A 16,909-nucleotide genomic window follows, 5' to 3' on the forward strand; every position below is an offset into this window, starting at 1 on the left:
AGGAGATTTTGTGCTTTATAAACGACAAAACACGGTAACGTGTCTAACTACTGAAAGAGTCCCACTGCCTGTTCTGCAGCCCACATGTCCACAACACCCTGCTGCATGCTTGTGGCATATAAGGCTGACTTGGTGACTGCCTTTGTGTCCATCACCACATTATGGTTTGTACTACATTGTTGGTCAGAAATACCATCAGTGCTGCCTTTCAATTACCAGTGTACTGCAACAGGTAAACTATGTTGAAAATAATCATGGACAAACAGCATAGAATTAGATTTTGTATCGTGCGAGCCACATAGGCACACAACATACAGAGAATTATGAACCAATACAAGCACACAGGAAGAAAGGGCTTCACACTTAGAGGCTTCTATGTGCATGCAGATCAACCCAGGAACAGGGACCGGCACACACAGACAGGCAAGCAGGCCCCCATGTACACAGAACTCACATACATGCAAACCTACGCAGTAGCCAAGCAGCTACCAGTGAAGTGAAGACCTTCGCAAGTTCACGATTTTGAACAATCACATTTTGCATGGTCAGTGTTAAAGGCTAGTTATAATAAATGCACAAAGAACATATACATACCCATGTCCCACTTTGCCAAGCTCTATTGCATAAAAAGAAAAACTCAGAATTGGCTAAAGGTGTTGCACACAACAGAGGTCATGTGGCAGTTTTGTCCACATATGAATGCTTACATGAACGGATAGTTGCAAAACAAAGCACATGCATTTTGTCTTTTGAGTTTGTTGCTTTTTTAAAGGGACTCAATAAGTTTCCTTTGTAGTAAAATGGAGTAAAATATTGATTTTAAAATACTGTTTCTATTTTTCTTAAATATTTTTGTTTGCTTTATGCCATTTTTACATTTTCAAAATAGTAGGCGATTGACAGTTCTCAATTTATTGACATTCAAAGAATAAAAGGCTGAATTGTGCCTTTTACAATTCAAAATCTTGACGCATACGTCACACCAGATCTCAACAGTGAGCCTTTCAATTAATGAGTTATCTTGTCAAACTTTTCTATGATTTCTTTAGAGGGCCACATTCTTAACAAATATATATCTTATGAAGTAGAAGCAAAGTTAGAGCTGTTGGCATTGTAAATGCAAAAATTGTCATTTATGTGTTGGTTTTGAAAACAGATAAATAATTGGCAGTCATTTACAATGCCAATATCTTATTCTCTCGCAAATGCCACACACACACACACACACACACACACACACACACACACACACACACACACACACACACACACACACACACACACACACACACACACACACACACACACACACACACACACACACACACACACACACACACACACACACACACACACACACACACACACACACACACACACACACACACACACACACACACACACACACACACACACACACACACACACACACACACACACACACACACACACACACACACACACACACACACACACACACACACACACACACACACACACAGTCCCCCCCACACACAGAGCCCTTACACACATATAGCCATGCACACACAGTCACACACACACACACACACACACAGTCACACAGAGCCACATGCACACACACAGAGCCACACACACATACACAGAGAGCCCCCCCACACACACACACAGAGCTGTTGCATTGAAAATGCTTGTTAAAATAATTGGTTTGAGCCAGTCCTTCCATCTGTAGAGCGGGGCAGGTGCATGTTATCTGCATGAACTGCTTTCTTCTGACAGATTCTGCTGGTGGAGATCTTTAAGGCAACCATATGCTATTCTGTGCATGCATTGGCCTTAAGAAAGCACTAATGACCCAACAATGGCTGGTTTTATAGGACAGTCTTGCAGAATCAATTAATTTTGATGGCAGGCCGTTTAATGTGAACCTCACTTTCCCTTGTAGTTGCTGCTTTGACATTTTATTCAAGAAACAATTGGTTTGGGACTTAGTGAGAATAAGTCACAATCACTTTTATAACATTCAATGCACACAACACGTCTGCACCCTGCTAAACAGAGAGCTGGTCTGTGTCTCCCTACTCAGTGGGTGTATTTAGAGAAGCAAATGTACCTCTTTTTTTTTTTTTACCTGGCATACATTTAGAGATAATCGTGGTGCATAAGAAAAGAAGTTACTTACCTGTAACTTTGGTTCCCCAGTATTGGTAACTTTCATAGATTCCCATAGCTTGCATCATTCCCCATCGTCGTTATGGGAGTCTCGGTAACAAAAATAACATAGCAGTAGGTACAAAAGAGAAAGAAAAAGGCCTAGGCCTCATTCCCTTTTGTAGCATGTCCGCCTCTTTTTGTAAAAGAGACCAAAAGTAAGCCTCAGCCAATCAGAGGAGGCTCACCCCATAGAACCCTCCTGAAGGAACCTTAGAGCCTCAGATTTTCGTAGCAGTTGTGTAACGGTAACCACATCTGCTGTAGGCTGAGTTTTCCCAGGGGAGGAGGGTGGGTGCATGGGAATCTATGAAAGTTACCAATACTAGGGAACCAAAGTTACAGGTAAGTCACTTGTTTTCTTGCCCCAGCTTTCGAACTTTCATAGATTCCTATGGCTTGTATTAGAGTAGCTAGCAGTAAGAAATAAAGCACATTTTGTGACATAAAAAGAAACATGATTGCCTCTGTACCATCATGAAAGCAGAAGTAAATTATATACTGAAATAACAATTTGGTCGACAGTAAACACAAAATGTGCATAAAAAAGGAAGGAGGGTTAGTAGGGAAAGCCCACCAATTAGTGGAAGAGGTTCCTCAGGACTGCCTGGCACACAGCTGTGTCTTCCTGTGTCAAGGATTCCAAGCAGTAATGCTTCGTAAAGGGGTGCATGCTGCTCCAAGTCGCAGATCTGCAAATGTCTCTGATGTGTACTCCCGCGAAGAGAGCAGTAGATGAAGCCACAGATCTTGTGGAGTGTGCTCTGATCCTGCTGTCCAGCAGCGTACCCACTGTTGAGTGGCAATATAGAATAGCACTGGAAATCCATCTTGCAATACTTTGCTTTGAAAGTGGAAGGCCCTTGCGAGGACCACTAAAAGCAATGAATAATTGTGAAGATTTACGAAACCCTTTGGTGTGATCCAAATAAAATTTCAAGCACTGCTGCACATCCAGAGAATGAAGTGACCTCTCCGTTGGTGTGGAAGGTTGAGGAAAGAAAGACTTGAGAATCACTAGTTAATTTAGGTAAAAGTCTGAAGGCACTTTAGGTATGAACCTCGGGTTAGTCCTCATAATCACAGTATTTCTCTTGAATTGGAGAAAAGGTTCCTGTATTGTGAGAGCTTGCAATTCCCCAATGCGTCTCGCCGATGTGAGGGCAAGCAAGAGAGCCAACTTTCATGAAAGAAATTTTATGTCTTTACAATGAATTGGTTCGAAGGGATCCTTCATGAGCTGTGCGAGAACTAAATTAAAATGTAATGGAGGAGGCCTCACTGGGGATAGGCTCGAAACAAGCCCTTGAGAAATTGTTTAATTATTCTTGAAGACCAGAGAGAAGGTCCAGATGCCGAGCGTCTGTAGCGAGAAATCGCTGCCAAGTGAACTTTTATGGATGAATGAGCCAATCCTGCCTTAGCCAAAGACAAAAGATAAGGTAGAAGCTGATGAGGCTGAGAAGAGAAAGGGTCAACACTTTCCTTCCAGCATCAAATGCAAAATCTTTTCCATTTTAAACGGTAAGTGTTATTAGTAAAAGGAGCTCTAGCTTGAGATAGAACTTCTCTTATTTCATTTGAGATGGGAAGGTTCATGAATTCTCGCTGCTCAGGAGCCATGCAGTCAGGTGTAATGACTCTGGATCCGGGTGCCAAATCTGTCCGTGGGACATCATGAGAAGATCCAAAATCGTCCGCAAAGGAAGAGGAGGGACGAGTGACAGAAGGTGACGTTCTGTGAACCAGAACTGTCTCGGCCAAGCAGGAGCTATCAAGATCATCTTGCACAGTTCTGTTTTGATTTTCCTGATAAGCCTCGGGATCATTAGAATAGGGGGAAAGGCGTACACAAATGCTCTTGACCAAGCTATCGAAAGCACATTCCCTAATGACCCTCGATGGTTTATCCTGCTTGCGTAAGACTGGCATTTCTTGTTGGTCGGGGTGGCAAATAGATCTAGTGAGGGTTTGCCCCACCGTTGAAAAATCTCTTCCAAGACCACTTGGTTCAGTTCCCATTTGTAACTGACTGACAATAGCCTGCTGAGTCTGTTCGCCTTTTCATTTAGGACTCATGGTAGATGTTCTGCCTGCAGTGATATTTCGGAAGAATAGCCCATTCCCAAATCTTCTGGGCCTCCTGAGACAATGGAAGAGACCTGGTACCCCCTTCCTTGTTTATGTAGCGAATGGCCATGGTGTTGTTTGTTCGGATGAGAACCTCCGACCCCTGCAGTCGAGGAAGAAATGCTTGAAGTGCTAGCCTGATAGCCCCGAGTTCTCGGAAGTTGATGTGAAGAAGACTGTGCTGGGGCAACCAATGCCCGCTGACATGAAGATCCTGAATCACGGCATCCCAGCCGTCCAGTGACGCATCAGTTGTCACCACATGAGGAGACGGATTGCCTATGAAGGATGGACCTTGGGAAAGGTGTTCCTGTTTTGTCCACCACAAGGCCGCTCTTTTCATTGTGAAAGTAATCGTCACCTTGTCCTCAAATGAGCCGTGAACCTGCCTCCACTGTTTGTGTAGCTGCTCTTGAAGAGGCCGCATCCGCAATCTGCAGTGAGGGATTAGGGGGATGCATGAGGAGATCACCCCCAGAAGGGATTTGTAACGGCGTACTGAAAGACACCTTCTCAAGAGCAGCGCCATTGTTCGCAGTTTTTCCTGCCTTTCTAAGGATGGGAAAGCCTTGCTGAGATTTGAGTCCAAGATGGCCCCCAGGAAACGCGCTGTCCTGGACAGAATCAGAGATGATTTTTCCTTGTTGAGAGTAAGACCCAAATTCTGGAATAGGTTCGTAAATGCGTTGACTGCTTCCCTCTCAGCCTCCATGGACGGGGCCTTCAGCAACCAATCATCCAGGTATGGGAAGACCTGAAGTGTTGTTTCCGTAGGAAAGATGCCACCGGTGCAGCACCTTGGTAAAGATTCTTGGGGCAGAGCGAAATCCGAAGGGTAAAACCCTGAATTGAAAGTGGCTCTTGGCTACTGTAAATCATAGAAATCTCCTGTGTGCAGGGTGAATGGGTATGTGAAAATACGCATCTTCGAGATCAAGAGTGGCCATGAAATCCCCCGGATTGACAAGATGTAATATATCCTGAAGGGAAACCACCCGAAAGGATTGGGAAATGAGATAGGTGTATAGCTCCCTGAAGTCTAAAATAGGGCACCATTTCTCCAGAGTCTTCCTCACCAGGAAGAACCTGGAATAGAATCCTTTCCCTCTTTGAGATAAGGGAACCAGCTCCACAGCTCCCTTCAGGAGCATCTGATGAGCTGCAAGAGACGCAGATGTTTTGATGGAATGGCGGTCCATCACCACCCCCTTTTGTACCGCTTTTGGCTGCCATAAGTGTGGCAGGGTATGGTCAGACGTGAGTCCCTTGCTCACTTTGCCACTGGATTCAAGCAAGCCGGGCTGAAGACGGCTGGAATGCCAGAAACCGGTCCTCGGAAGCATGTTTCCGGTCCAGGGAAGACATGGCTTGGCAGTTCGGGCTGGACTGTTCCCATGAGGCACAGGGTCAGACTGATTTGCATATAGCCATGTCTGAACTGGGGTGGCAGAGTGGGCTAAAGAACGGTGATGGATTAAACCCAGATCTTTTGACTGGGTGTGAGTGTTTGTTTGATTCAGATGCTCCGTCCATCACCACCCCCTTTTGTACCGCTTCATGGAATGGCAGCAGGGGGCTTGGAAGATGGGATTTGAGTGAATTCCAAGGTATGGCCCTTTCGAATTATGTTGAGCACCCAACGGTCTGATGTTATCTGAGACCAGTTGTGGAGGTATTGTGACACCCTGCCTCCTACAGATGTTGTCATGAAGGTGGGCACAGCAGGCAGAGCCAGAATGCCGCTATTGCCTTTTGGACGTATCCCGTCCCTGGCGGTTCTGTTTCCCTCTGGTATTCGATCTAGAGAAAGTAGAGGCTTGACCTTGTTTTTGATGATACGACGTTGATCCATATGCCGAGTACCTTTGCTGCTGGTATGACCCTCTGTATGACGTGGTGCTCCTGCCCCTGGCACCCCTGAAAGGAGCTTTCCGGTACTGAAGCGTATCAACAGACCTAGCCATCTCTGCATCTTTCTTTATCTCTTGGAGGGCATCATCTATGTGTTTTCTGAATAATGCTTCTCCGTCGAAGGGGAGGTCCAAGATCTTATTCTGGACCTCTGGCCGAACCGCGTCGCTCTGAGCCATCCCTGGCGACGAAGTACTGCAGCTCCAGCCAAAGATCTAAAAGCTGTAGTGGCGATGTCCATGGCACAATCTATCACCTCAGCCGACGCTGCTTCCCCTTCTTGCAGAATTTTCCCCCTTCTTGCAGAATTTTCTTGGCCTCACCTTTTGCCTCCTGTGGAAGTTGATCCAAATAAGGTGAAAGGTCACACCACAATTGGCGATCATACCTGCCCATTATCGCTGGAGCATTCGCCGCTCGCACCAGAAGGCTAGCCATTGACGAGAACCTCTTTCCTGCGTTATCAAGACGCCTGCCCTCCTGTGCCGAAGGGTTGCGGGACTGCCTGTGATAGCATAGAGTCCGGTTTAGGTTGTCCAGTCAAGGATGCTGGACCATCTTCAGGCGCTTTATATTTCTTTTCCAGACATGTCAGGACTGGAATAACAGTAGCAGGGTTTTTCATAGCCTTAAGACCCTCATCCCACACATGTTCCACAATGGGTATAGATCGGGTCACCTTCCTATAGGGCTCTAAAAATCATAGAGAAAACACTCTGTCTGTACGGAAGGCATAGGCAGCTTGAACCTACTTGATGCTCTTTCCATCAGCTTATGGAAACCCCCGCCATCTGCTGCGGGAGAATCCACCGGATCGGGGTTAGGCGATGCAGGATCACATACTCATCCCATTCTTAGCCTTGATTAGGCTGGTTATCAATATTCTGATCCTCATCCGAGGAATTATCCTGTACGTCCGGTAGTGTTGAAGGAATATTCAAAGCAGGTGTTGGAGGCTGAGAGAACACCTGAGTTGGCAACACTAGAGAAATCATCAATGGAGTTGTAGGGGCAGTCGTAGCTTGAACTGCCGGGACAGACTCTGCCTGAGTCATAACTTGAAAGGACCTGTTTTTATAGTCCTGCAGCATACTATGGAGATCCGCCAAGAGCGTGGAAGGAACAGACACCATTTCTTGGCCTGCAGATTCTTGACGTTGGTAAAAATGTGGGTAAGTACATTCATGAAGAAACTCGCCCTCAGAATCAGTGTCCTGACTTTTAATCAGCAGCTGAGATGGACTGTGGGAATACCCAAAAGAGTCCTGATCCTCTTTGTCAGAATCTTCCTCTTCTTCTTCTAGTAACAAAGCGGGAGGCAAGGGGGTAACCCTACTTGGAGACGTCATGTCCGGAGTTATCCTTTTCAAGGAAATAGTTATCCTCTCTGCCGACAATTGCATCGTTGACGGTACCGTGGACGACGGAGAAGGTGAAAGTATAACCGTCGTCGACGTAGTCGATGGAAGCCACCGTCGACAGACGGAGTGCCGATGACGAGATGGGCATCGTCGACACAGTCGTCGACGAGACCGTCGACAATCCTGCCATCGTCGTCATCATGGTCGTCGTCGTTGAAGCACTCGTCGACGACACCATCATAGTCACCATAGTCGACGAAATCCTCGTCGTCTAAATCCTCGTCGACGATCCCGTCGACAACGATTGTGCAGTCGACGAGCCAGTCGACGGCACCACTTAAGTCACCTTAGATTTAGACGCTTTCGTCGACGGAGTCTTCTGCTGCGTCAGCAACGACTTGGAGCTTTTCCCAGACTTCTCAGGAGACTGAGAAGACTGTTTTTTGAATGTTGAAGCAGTCTCCACCACTGCTGAAGGTGCAGATGGTCCCTCCCTCTCCTTTACACCGTGGTGAGGAGATTTGACAGGACTTTGGCGCTCAGACTCATGGGTGGTCTTTTTTGAGGCCTTAACTGGACGCTCCACAGAAGGTGAAGGGGAAACCCTACCACTTTTGACTGACCTTCTGGATGATGTAGTTGAAGAAGAGTACTCACTGTCACTTGACACTGTCTCTTTCCTGGACTTCAATTTGAGGCAACCCTCACGGTCCCGGAGGGTCTTTGTAGAGAAGGTGCGGCAGATCTTGCAGTCCGCAGCCTTATGCTCAGGATACAGGCAATATATACAGTCCTTATGCCTGTCCTCCACATATAACCTTTCCTTGCCACAGGTGGAACATGACTTGAAAAGGACCTTCTTCTCCTTGTCAGACATTTCAGAAGAAACTCTAAACAATCCTGAAGAAAAAATTTGAGGAAAATCTCTCAAAAGAGTAGAAAATGAGCAGAGCTCAAAGGAGACTCCCTAAGCACAACGTACGGTAGAACATCTGAGGCTCTGAGGTTCCTTCAGGAGGGTTCTATGGGGTGAGGCTCCTCTGATTGGCTGAGGCTTAGTTTTGGTCTCTTTTACAAAAAGAGGCGGATATGCTACAAAAGGGAATAAGGCCTAGGTCTTTTTCTTTCTATTTTGCACCTACTGCTATGTTATTTTTGTTACAGAGACTCCCATTCCGATGACGGGGAATGATACAAGCTATGGGAATCTATGAAAGTTCCAATACTGGGGCAAAATGGTATACCATGCTGCATTGTTCTAAAGCACGGCTGATGGTAAAGCTCGGCATGAAACCACATACACAAGGTAATAGAAGCAGCACAATGAACAAATGCACAGCGCCATCCGGTGTGAGCACATATTTTACACTATAGTTGATGTTTCTATACAACATATATGGAGAAGGAGCAGCGTGCTAGCAGGCCCCAGCAAACACAGCGGACCTACATATACCACCGCACAGGCCGAAATTGCACACGCATTCCTGCATCTGGGGCACAACGAGCCTACTGAACGCTCCAGCGCGGTCCCAACACCCAGCCATGCGCAACGCAGGCAGTGCCTGGTAACCCCTTCGTCAGCAGCAGTATTCTGCTGAGGAGGAAGAGAGGGACTGAGAACTTGCTTTGACATGTCCGAAGGGTTCGTGGTTTCCTAAACAGGACATTAGCGCCAGGGCTTGGCGCAGCTGGCAGACATGAGGGAGAAGCTAATGTGCAGGTTGCTGCACACCCAGATATTAGGAGTGTGTGCAGATGTAGCCCGGAGTGGTTACATCTGCTCTGCACGCGGGGCGCTGGCCATCTCTCAAAGAGGTCCACTGCTGCTTCAGAGCACGAAACGCACCCACCAAGGAGACCCCGGACACCCCCACAAATAAAAAATGGTTGGGACCGTCGCGCCGATCAAGATCTGGAGGGACATCTATGGTGAAAACTGGCATTTCTTTCCAAAAGATAAGTACATCTCGCAAGCCGCAGCTTTCATGCTGAAAACACAACGTAAACAATCACTCCCCTAACAGGAAACAGCACTAAAGAAGCCCATTCAAAAATAATCAAAAAAATACATCGAAATGTTTTTGAAAAAGCAGCGTACATTGATAGCAATAAATCCCTTGTTTCTTTTTTAAACACACTGTGAGTACACCGGACGGTTACACCAGAAAAAAAGTTACAGGTATTAGAAGATAAGGATTTCTTTTATTGCGACAGAGCCAATGTAAACAACAGTCAAAAACACGCCCCCAGTCTGAAAAGGAAGTGGCTTAAAAAGAAATAAATACGTCATGGCGACCTCTTCTCCAATGGCTGTCCACCGTTTAGGAGGCCAGCCAATGGAGAAGAGGGGCGGAGCTTAACCTCACTATGTCATTAAATCTCGCCAGCGAGACTGCGTATGTGCGCAGCCTACGCTAGCCGAGACCTAAAAATATGGTACTACATGAGCCTTTGAATAGTGCAGCAAAAACAGGAGCAGTGATAATAGTCAGGGCTCCATGACACTGTACAGAGAAATATAAGCCGTCATGTAGAGGAACATGAGTTGTGACGCAGTGCTTGGCAGCACGAGCTGTGACGCAATGCTTGGCAGCACGAGCTGTGACGCAGTGCTTGGCAGCACGAGCTGTGACGCAGTGCTTGGCAGCACAAGCTGTGACGCAGTGCTTGGCAGCACAAGCTGTGACGCAGTGCTTGGCAGCACAAGCTGTGACGCAGTGCTTGGCAGCACAAGCTGTGACGCAGTGCTTGGCAGCACAAGCTGTGACAGTGCTTGGCAGCACGAGCTGTGACAGTGCTTGGCAGCACGAGTTGTGGTGCGGTGCTTGGCAACATGAGCTATGATAGGGTGCTTGGTAGCACGATCTGTGGTGCAGTGCTTGGCAGCACGAGCTGTAACACGATGCTTGTCAGCACAAGCTGTAACACAGTGCTTGGCAGCACGAGCTGTGGTGCGGTGTTTGGCAGCACTAGCTGTGGTGCAGTGCTTGGCAGCACGAGCTGTGATGCGGTGCTTGGCAGCACGAGCTGTGGTGCAGTGCTTAGCAGCATGAGCTGTAATAAGGTGCTTGGCATCAGGAGCTGTAATACGGTGCTTGGCAGCAGGAGCTGAGGTGCAGTGCTTGAAAGCAAGAGCTGGGGTGCAGTGCTTGGCAGCAAGAGCTGTGGTGCCGTGCTTGGCAGCAAGAGCTGTGGTGCAGTGCTTGGCAGCAAGAGCTGTGGTGCAGTGCTTGGAAGCATGAGCTGTGGTGCAGCGCTTTGCAGCACGAGCTGTGGTGCTGTGCCTGGCAACATGAGCAGCAGTACAGTGCTAGGCAGCAGGAGCTGTGATGCAGTTTTTGGCAGCATTAGCTGTGATACGGTGCTTGACAAAATTAGCTGGGGTGCAGTGCTTCGCAGAAGGAGCTGGGGTGCAGTGCTTGGCAACAGGAGCTGGGATGATGTGCTTGGCAGCACGAGCTGTGGTGCAGTGCTTGGCAGCATGAGCTGTGGTGCAGTGCTTGGCAGCACGAGCTATGGTGCAGTGCTTAGCAGCAGGAGCCGTGGTGCAGTGCTTGGCAGCAGGAGCCGTGATGCAGTGCTTGGCAGCACAAGCCGTGATGCAGTGCTTGGCAGCACGAGCTGTGGTGCAGTGCTTGGCAGTAGGAGCTGTGGTGCAGTGCTTGGCAGTAGGAGCTGTGGTGCAATGCTAGGCAGCACGAGCTGTGGTGCAGTGCTTGGCAGCAGGAGCTGTGGTGCCGTGCTTGGCAGCAGGATCTGTGGTGCAGTGCTTGGCAGCAGGAGCTGTGGTGCAGTGCTTGGCAGCAGGAGCTGTGGTGCAGTGCCTGGCAGCACGGGCTGTGGTGCAGTGCCTGGCAGCACGAGCTGTGGTGCAGTGCCTGGCAGAAGGAGCTGTGGTGCAGTGCCTGGCAGCAGTAGCTGTGGTGCAGTGCCTGGCAGCACGAGCTGTGGTGCAGTGCCTGGCAGCACGAGCTGTGGTGCAGTGCCTGGCAGCACGAGCTGTGGTGCAGTGCTAGGAAGCATGAGGAGTGATATTATGCATGATACCAGGACCTCAGATACACCAACCATTAGCTGTGATAAAGCGCATAGCAGCAGGAGCTGTAATAAGGACATGGCAGCATGAATGAACTGTGATATCATGCATGACACCTGGATAGCTAATGCACCAAGTAGAAGTTGTGATACTGTGCAAAGCAGCATGAACTCCAATACATTGTATAGCTGCAGGAGGTACAATGCAGTGTTTAGTGGCATAAGCTGTGACCGTGCATAGCAGCATGATACTATGCATGATACCAGGACCTCTGATGCAGCCAGCATGAGCAGTTATATAGGGGATGGCAGCAATGGGTGAGATACTCGGTTTGCCATAAACCTGAATATCTTAGATAATCCCCAGGTAGGTGGCATCCGCCCACCTTGTGGGTTCTCTCTGGGCAGGCCTTGATGGCAGTAGGATGGCAGTCCACATGTGCAGTATCAGCAGAATTCAACACCACTGATTATATCATCCTCCAAAGCCATGACCAGTCCACCGGGAAGGAAAGTCTGGTAGAGGCAGCTTTCATTCCTTCTTTACAGAATTGACCCTGGCTGCATCCTTACACCCTTTTACATACAACACCTGCTCCCTCGCTTGCGAGGTCCCCTGGACTCATCCTTCCTACCTTACTAGCCTCTATAGTGAGACACGGACTCTCCTTGTCCAGACCTGGGACGGGGCTTTTAATTATATGTCACCGACACAGAGCTCCCTCTGTTGCTGCATGTGTGTATTGGGTGAGGCAGGATCCAATTCTCAGCGGAGTGTTATTTGGTTGTGGGACTGAATGGAATAACGTGGCTCAGATAAACTCAGATGACCGACGTAACTATGTGTGAGGAAGGTCCTCTAATGTACACAGCCTTATGCAGCAACCCAAAACTAATATAGAGGCTGAAAAGGTTTGTTGTTGAAGATGGCTAGCGCTCTTTGCTTGAATGACCAGGTTGCAGATGTGTCAGTGGACGGTTTTTATCATCTGAAATGAACATCAACCGTCACACCATCAACAGTAGGATCTCCACCATTAAAGTGCAGTTTGTGGGAAGGTGGACTATGTGAGCCCCTTCTATTTAGGACTTCTGTAACACCGGTTCTCCAGACTGCATGTAAATCCCAGTGAGCTCATCCTTCTAGTCATAGGAGAACTGACAGTCTGTGGCTTCTCCAGTGATCTCTAACACCCTTATTACGAGTTTGAGGATGTGTTACTCCCTTACAAATGTGACGGATATCTCGTCCGCCGTATTACGAGTTCCATTATATCCAATACAACATAATGGAACTCTTAATACGGCAGACAGTATATCTGCCACGTTTGTGATGGAGTAACCCATCCGCCAAACTCGTAAGCAGGCCCCAAGTCAACATCGACTCCATTGGTGTGCTGTGCATAGATCTGGTGCAGACAATGATTTGGAAAATATCACCACCACATGGTATGGGTCCATTGTGGCACCCAATCACGATTTTACCCTGTGGAAATGCAAATCATGCGTGCAAGCGATCTTTGTGCATGTTTATGAACGGTAATTCCCTCCACTTCCAGCTTTGCATGGCCATCTCCTCCAGGTAACAGCTGCACAGCTCCTCACAGCTCTGAGGTACACAGCCTCAGAGTTCAGAAACATGCCTCAGAATCAAACCTCACACACTCATTGACCTGCACAAGATCGCATAAGATAAATCCTAATAGTAACGAGGGACTTGTTCTCCTGTTCAGATTCATACTGGAATTAAGATAAAACACTTAGAATCTAAAGGTAACCCTTCCTCATTAAATCCACTTGCCAAATTTTAGCAAAAGACGTTCCACTGACCGCTCGACAGGGGTGCAGTGATGACAACCAATGCCAGAACTTGCTCCCTTGAGTAGCAGTTAGCTGCCATTAGTCTTTTAACATACAAAACACAGCCTAAATTACCAACATGAATAAGGTTAGTTTTGATGTGAAGAAGGAAAGTAAACATGAATCATACCTTCCACTGGAGAGAATGAAACCACTGGTCCCTCAGGTAACTGTTCGCGGCCTGCAGGGAGAACAGACAGATTTGTTAGAGGGCGTGCAAGGGTTAAAGACACAGATGTGTGCATCCTTTGGAAAAGTCACCAGTGCATGTGTGCAAAACAATATTATCCAGGACAAGAAGGCGAGGAACAGAGGAGCAAAAGGTACAAAAGGTGAGTTACTCGCACAGCATAGGTCACTCACTGCAATGTTATTCAATATCGTAGAGTTCTGCCCTCAGCACAGCGTTTCTCACTCGGCACACCATTTTTCATTCACCACAGAGTCACCCTAGTGAGGCAAACTCAAAACATAAGGGACCGCCATCAAGCTTTCAGTGTGCGTACTCATGACAACCAATCAGGAGTGAAGGGGAATGGTACGGGCAGATCACCGCAGACTGCACCAAGGAGCACTCACTCCAAACACTTGCTCCATTGCAGACACTCTCCGCATCATTTGTAGCATCCACTTGACCTTACACATAGTTGTAATAGAGTTATAAGTTGCTACTTCAGCCAGTGTCAGTGTTATCTTTGTTCTAGATAGTACATTTGTAATGACAGTGCTGTGAGAGGGAGTGACATTCTGCAGGCCATCAAAAGAGACCCCACTCTAATCACAGTTACTGGACTCTTAAAAAAAGAGCAACATAGAGATGTTCAACACAACAAGAAAGGACACCAGCACTGTGGTGTTAAGGAAAACAAACACGTTCTCAATGTGCATGATGCATTAGTACGTCATAATAAAGATCCACTGTTGAGAGGCACTGGTCTGATAATTCCTATGACTCTGCTACAAAATGGAATCCTGCAGTAGTGGCAACAAAAGGGATGCTACATCAGAATGTATGGCTTTACTTTCTGGATCAAATGCTTGAGAAAATCCTAGGTGGCTCTTTTGTATTCAAATCTTGGACAGGGAATGACACCTCAACATCTTCATATATCTCCCTTACTAGAAGGTGTTGGGACACAGTAACTGTCGACTCCTATCGGTCCACTGCTTCAGGTCTGCATCTCCTGGTAGCAACGGATGGATATCCTAGATATCCCGGGGGTATACCTGTCTCTAGCATGGATGTTGAGGTTGCAATTGCTTTAAAACATCGAATTTTCTCCGCATATGACATTCTGCAAAGTGTGTCATCTTGCAGTGATTTTCAAAATACATCACTATCACTACAAAATCATGCAATGGTGGTCCCAGACAAATGGCATAGTGAATGATTTGCAGCGACCTTGAAGAACAAATTCAGCTCGCCAAACTGATGAAAACTTTAGTTTGGGAGGCATTCAGAGAGACTCCTGATGGACCATCATGATGCCCCCATGGCACTTAGAAGGAAACTCGGCAGATCATAACTCAAGAGTCAGCCCATCACAACTCTATGTTGGATTGAAGTTCAGAGACCGTATACAAGCAGAAAGAGAACCACGGAGGATCGTATGCTGATTGGAAGAGGCACCAGAAAACTCTTCCCACTGCCCATTAGGACAAGATGATGACCAAATAGAAAGGCTTGAACAATTGTGCACCGAGCACTCCTATGTAATTCCGAGTTTTACCAAGTCTACACCTGATATTGTGATCTGTGTGCTGCGACTGATTGAGTGTACCCTAACACTCTACAAAGTAGCATGAAAATATGGCTGGTTAAAGTTCAAGTGTTTATGTATAAATACAAAATGTTGTGTTGAAACAAGTTAGACTGATGAGTAAAAACATATGAATAAATAATATGTTTCTTTAAAAAAGGTTTAAAAAGGTTTGATCTATAGATTTTACTTTAGTTGTGCGCTACTGAGCCTGTGTTAACTGCTTGTTAACCAGCCATATTTTCATGCAAATAGAAAGGCTCACACAAGGAGGACACCACATTTGACCCTCACGCTTACATCACAATTGATGACAAAGGGTCTACGCTCAACGAGTGCGCTTTATACTTCTGTGCTCTCCACAGCAGCCATCCCAACGACCCTTCATCACAAGAGGATGAAAAGAGCATGGATCAGAAGGACCGGCAGAGGAACTGGTACCCAAGCAACAGTTTCCAAGGGACAGTTTGGAACATGATTATCCTTCACTCCCTTCACTAGGAACTGACTCACCAGATCCCATTTCTCCTTTGCACGAGTCATCTTAACATTAGGACCATTCTTCGCAGGGTCTGACATGCCTCCAACTCATCCTCGGTGTCAGATCAGACCCAATGAGAGGTTTGTCACATTCAAGGGCTAAATGTGTTTGCTAGTTAAAAAGACCAGGTTTTCCGTGAGTGCACCTTTATGCACCCACGGCAGCAACACTAACAAAGAGCAGTTCAATAGCATTTACAAAACTTAGAGTCCTCTCAGTTCTACATTTTAAGCTGACACTGAGCAAAGTTTTTTGGATGAACCTAAAACATTTGGTGTTTCACTGTTTAAGTTTCTGGAAGCAAGCAGGCAAAACTACCCATGTGGTGCTTTCAGGTAACCAGCGTCAGGTCTTAATAGCTCATCTCTGAGAATAATGTTTTGACCTATACTTTGTTACCCCATGACGCCACTTACAATATGGTGATCACAGCGGACTGAGGCCGCTTTTCAACTGCATTGTGCTATTCATTGTAGAACAGTCAAGAATGTTCCTATAAATGTAGAGGTCTGCTAGGGTTTTGTGATGAATTGTGACATCATACAATGGATCGCCAATTTAACCATTTAGTTTTTTAGGCCTGGTCTGACAGTACCTCGGTCGAATGGCATACTGTTACAAATTTTTCACATATACAAAGAGTGTACTTTGGCTCTACTCCGCAGATTCTTTTTTTTCCCGCTTCACTCCATTGACTGGTGAATCACTCCACCTCAGAGTGCTTGCACTGCAATGTGTTGTACCTTGAATCATCTCCTTCTTAGCTGCTCAACCAGAATGAATGTGATGTCTGCGTGGAATGTTGGGATGACAGAGAGAGTAGAATGTGAGTGTGCCTGGTTGTGTGTGGCGAATGACAGTTGTAGAGAGTGGGCTGAGCAGCAACCATGCAGCTCCTGGTGGGACCGTCCATATGATCTTCTTAAGACCTACTAAAGACTTCTATGGAACCTGAAACTAATTACCAATAAACCTCATACATGGAAATACTACCTGGCTACCTCTGGTCTTCTACGCAATTCACTTATTACACAATGCATGAGGAACAATTTATTATTTCAAAAGTACACTAAATCACCACACAGTAAATTATTTTTGTGGATGATGCTTTGTCTAAGAAA

General features: G+C 46.8%; 1 protein-coding gene across 4 annotated transcripts in view; it reads right to left on the reverse strand.

Annotated features, from left to right (window-relative positions):
* The window catches only part of CMIP (c-Maf inducing protein), a 559,349-nt gene that overhangs the window by 254,610 nt on the left and 287,830 nt on the right, over positions 1 to 16,909 (reverse strand). For all 4 annotated transcript variants that reach the window (XM_086945892.1, XM_086945891.1, XM_086945890.1 and 1 more), the window contains exon 3: positions 13,618 to 13,668. In XM_086945892.1, the coding sequence (XP_086802018.1) occupies positions 13,618 to 13,668 (51 nt within the window). The remainder of the gene's footprint in view (positions 1 to 13,617; positions 13,669 to 16,909) is intronic.

The sequence above is a fragment of the Lissotriton vulgaris genome, chromosome 12, assembly GCF_964263255.1.
Source record: "Lissotriton vulgaris chromosome 12, aLisVul1.2, whole genome shotgun sequence".
Lineage (NCBI taxonomy): Eukaryota > Metazoa > Chordata > Amphibia > Caudata > Salamandridae > Lissotriton > Lissotriton vulgaris.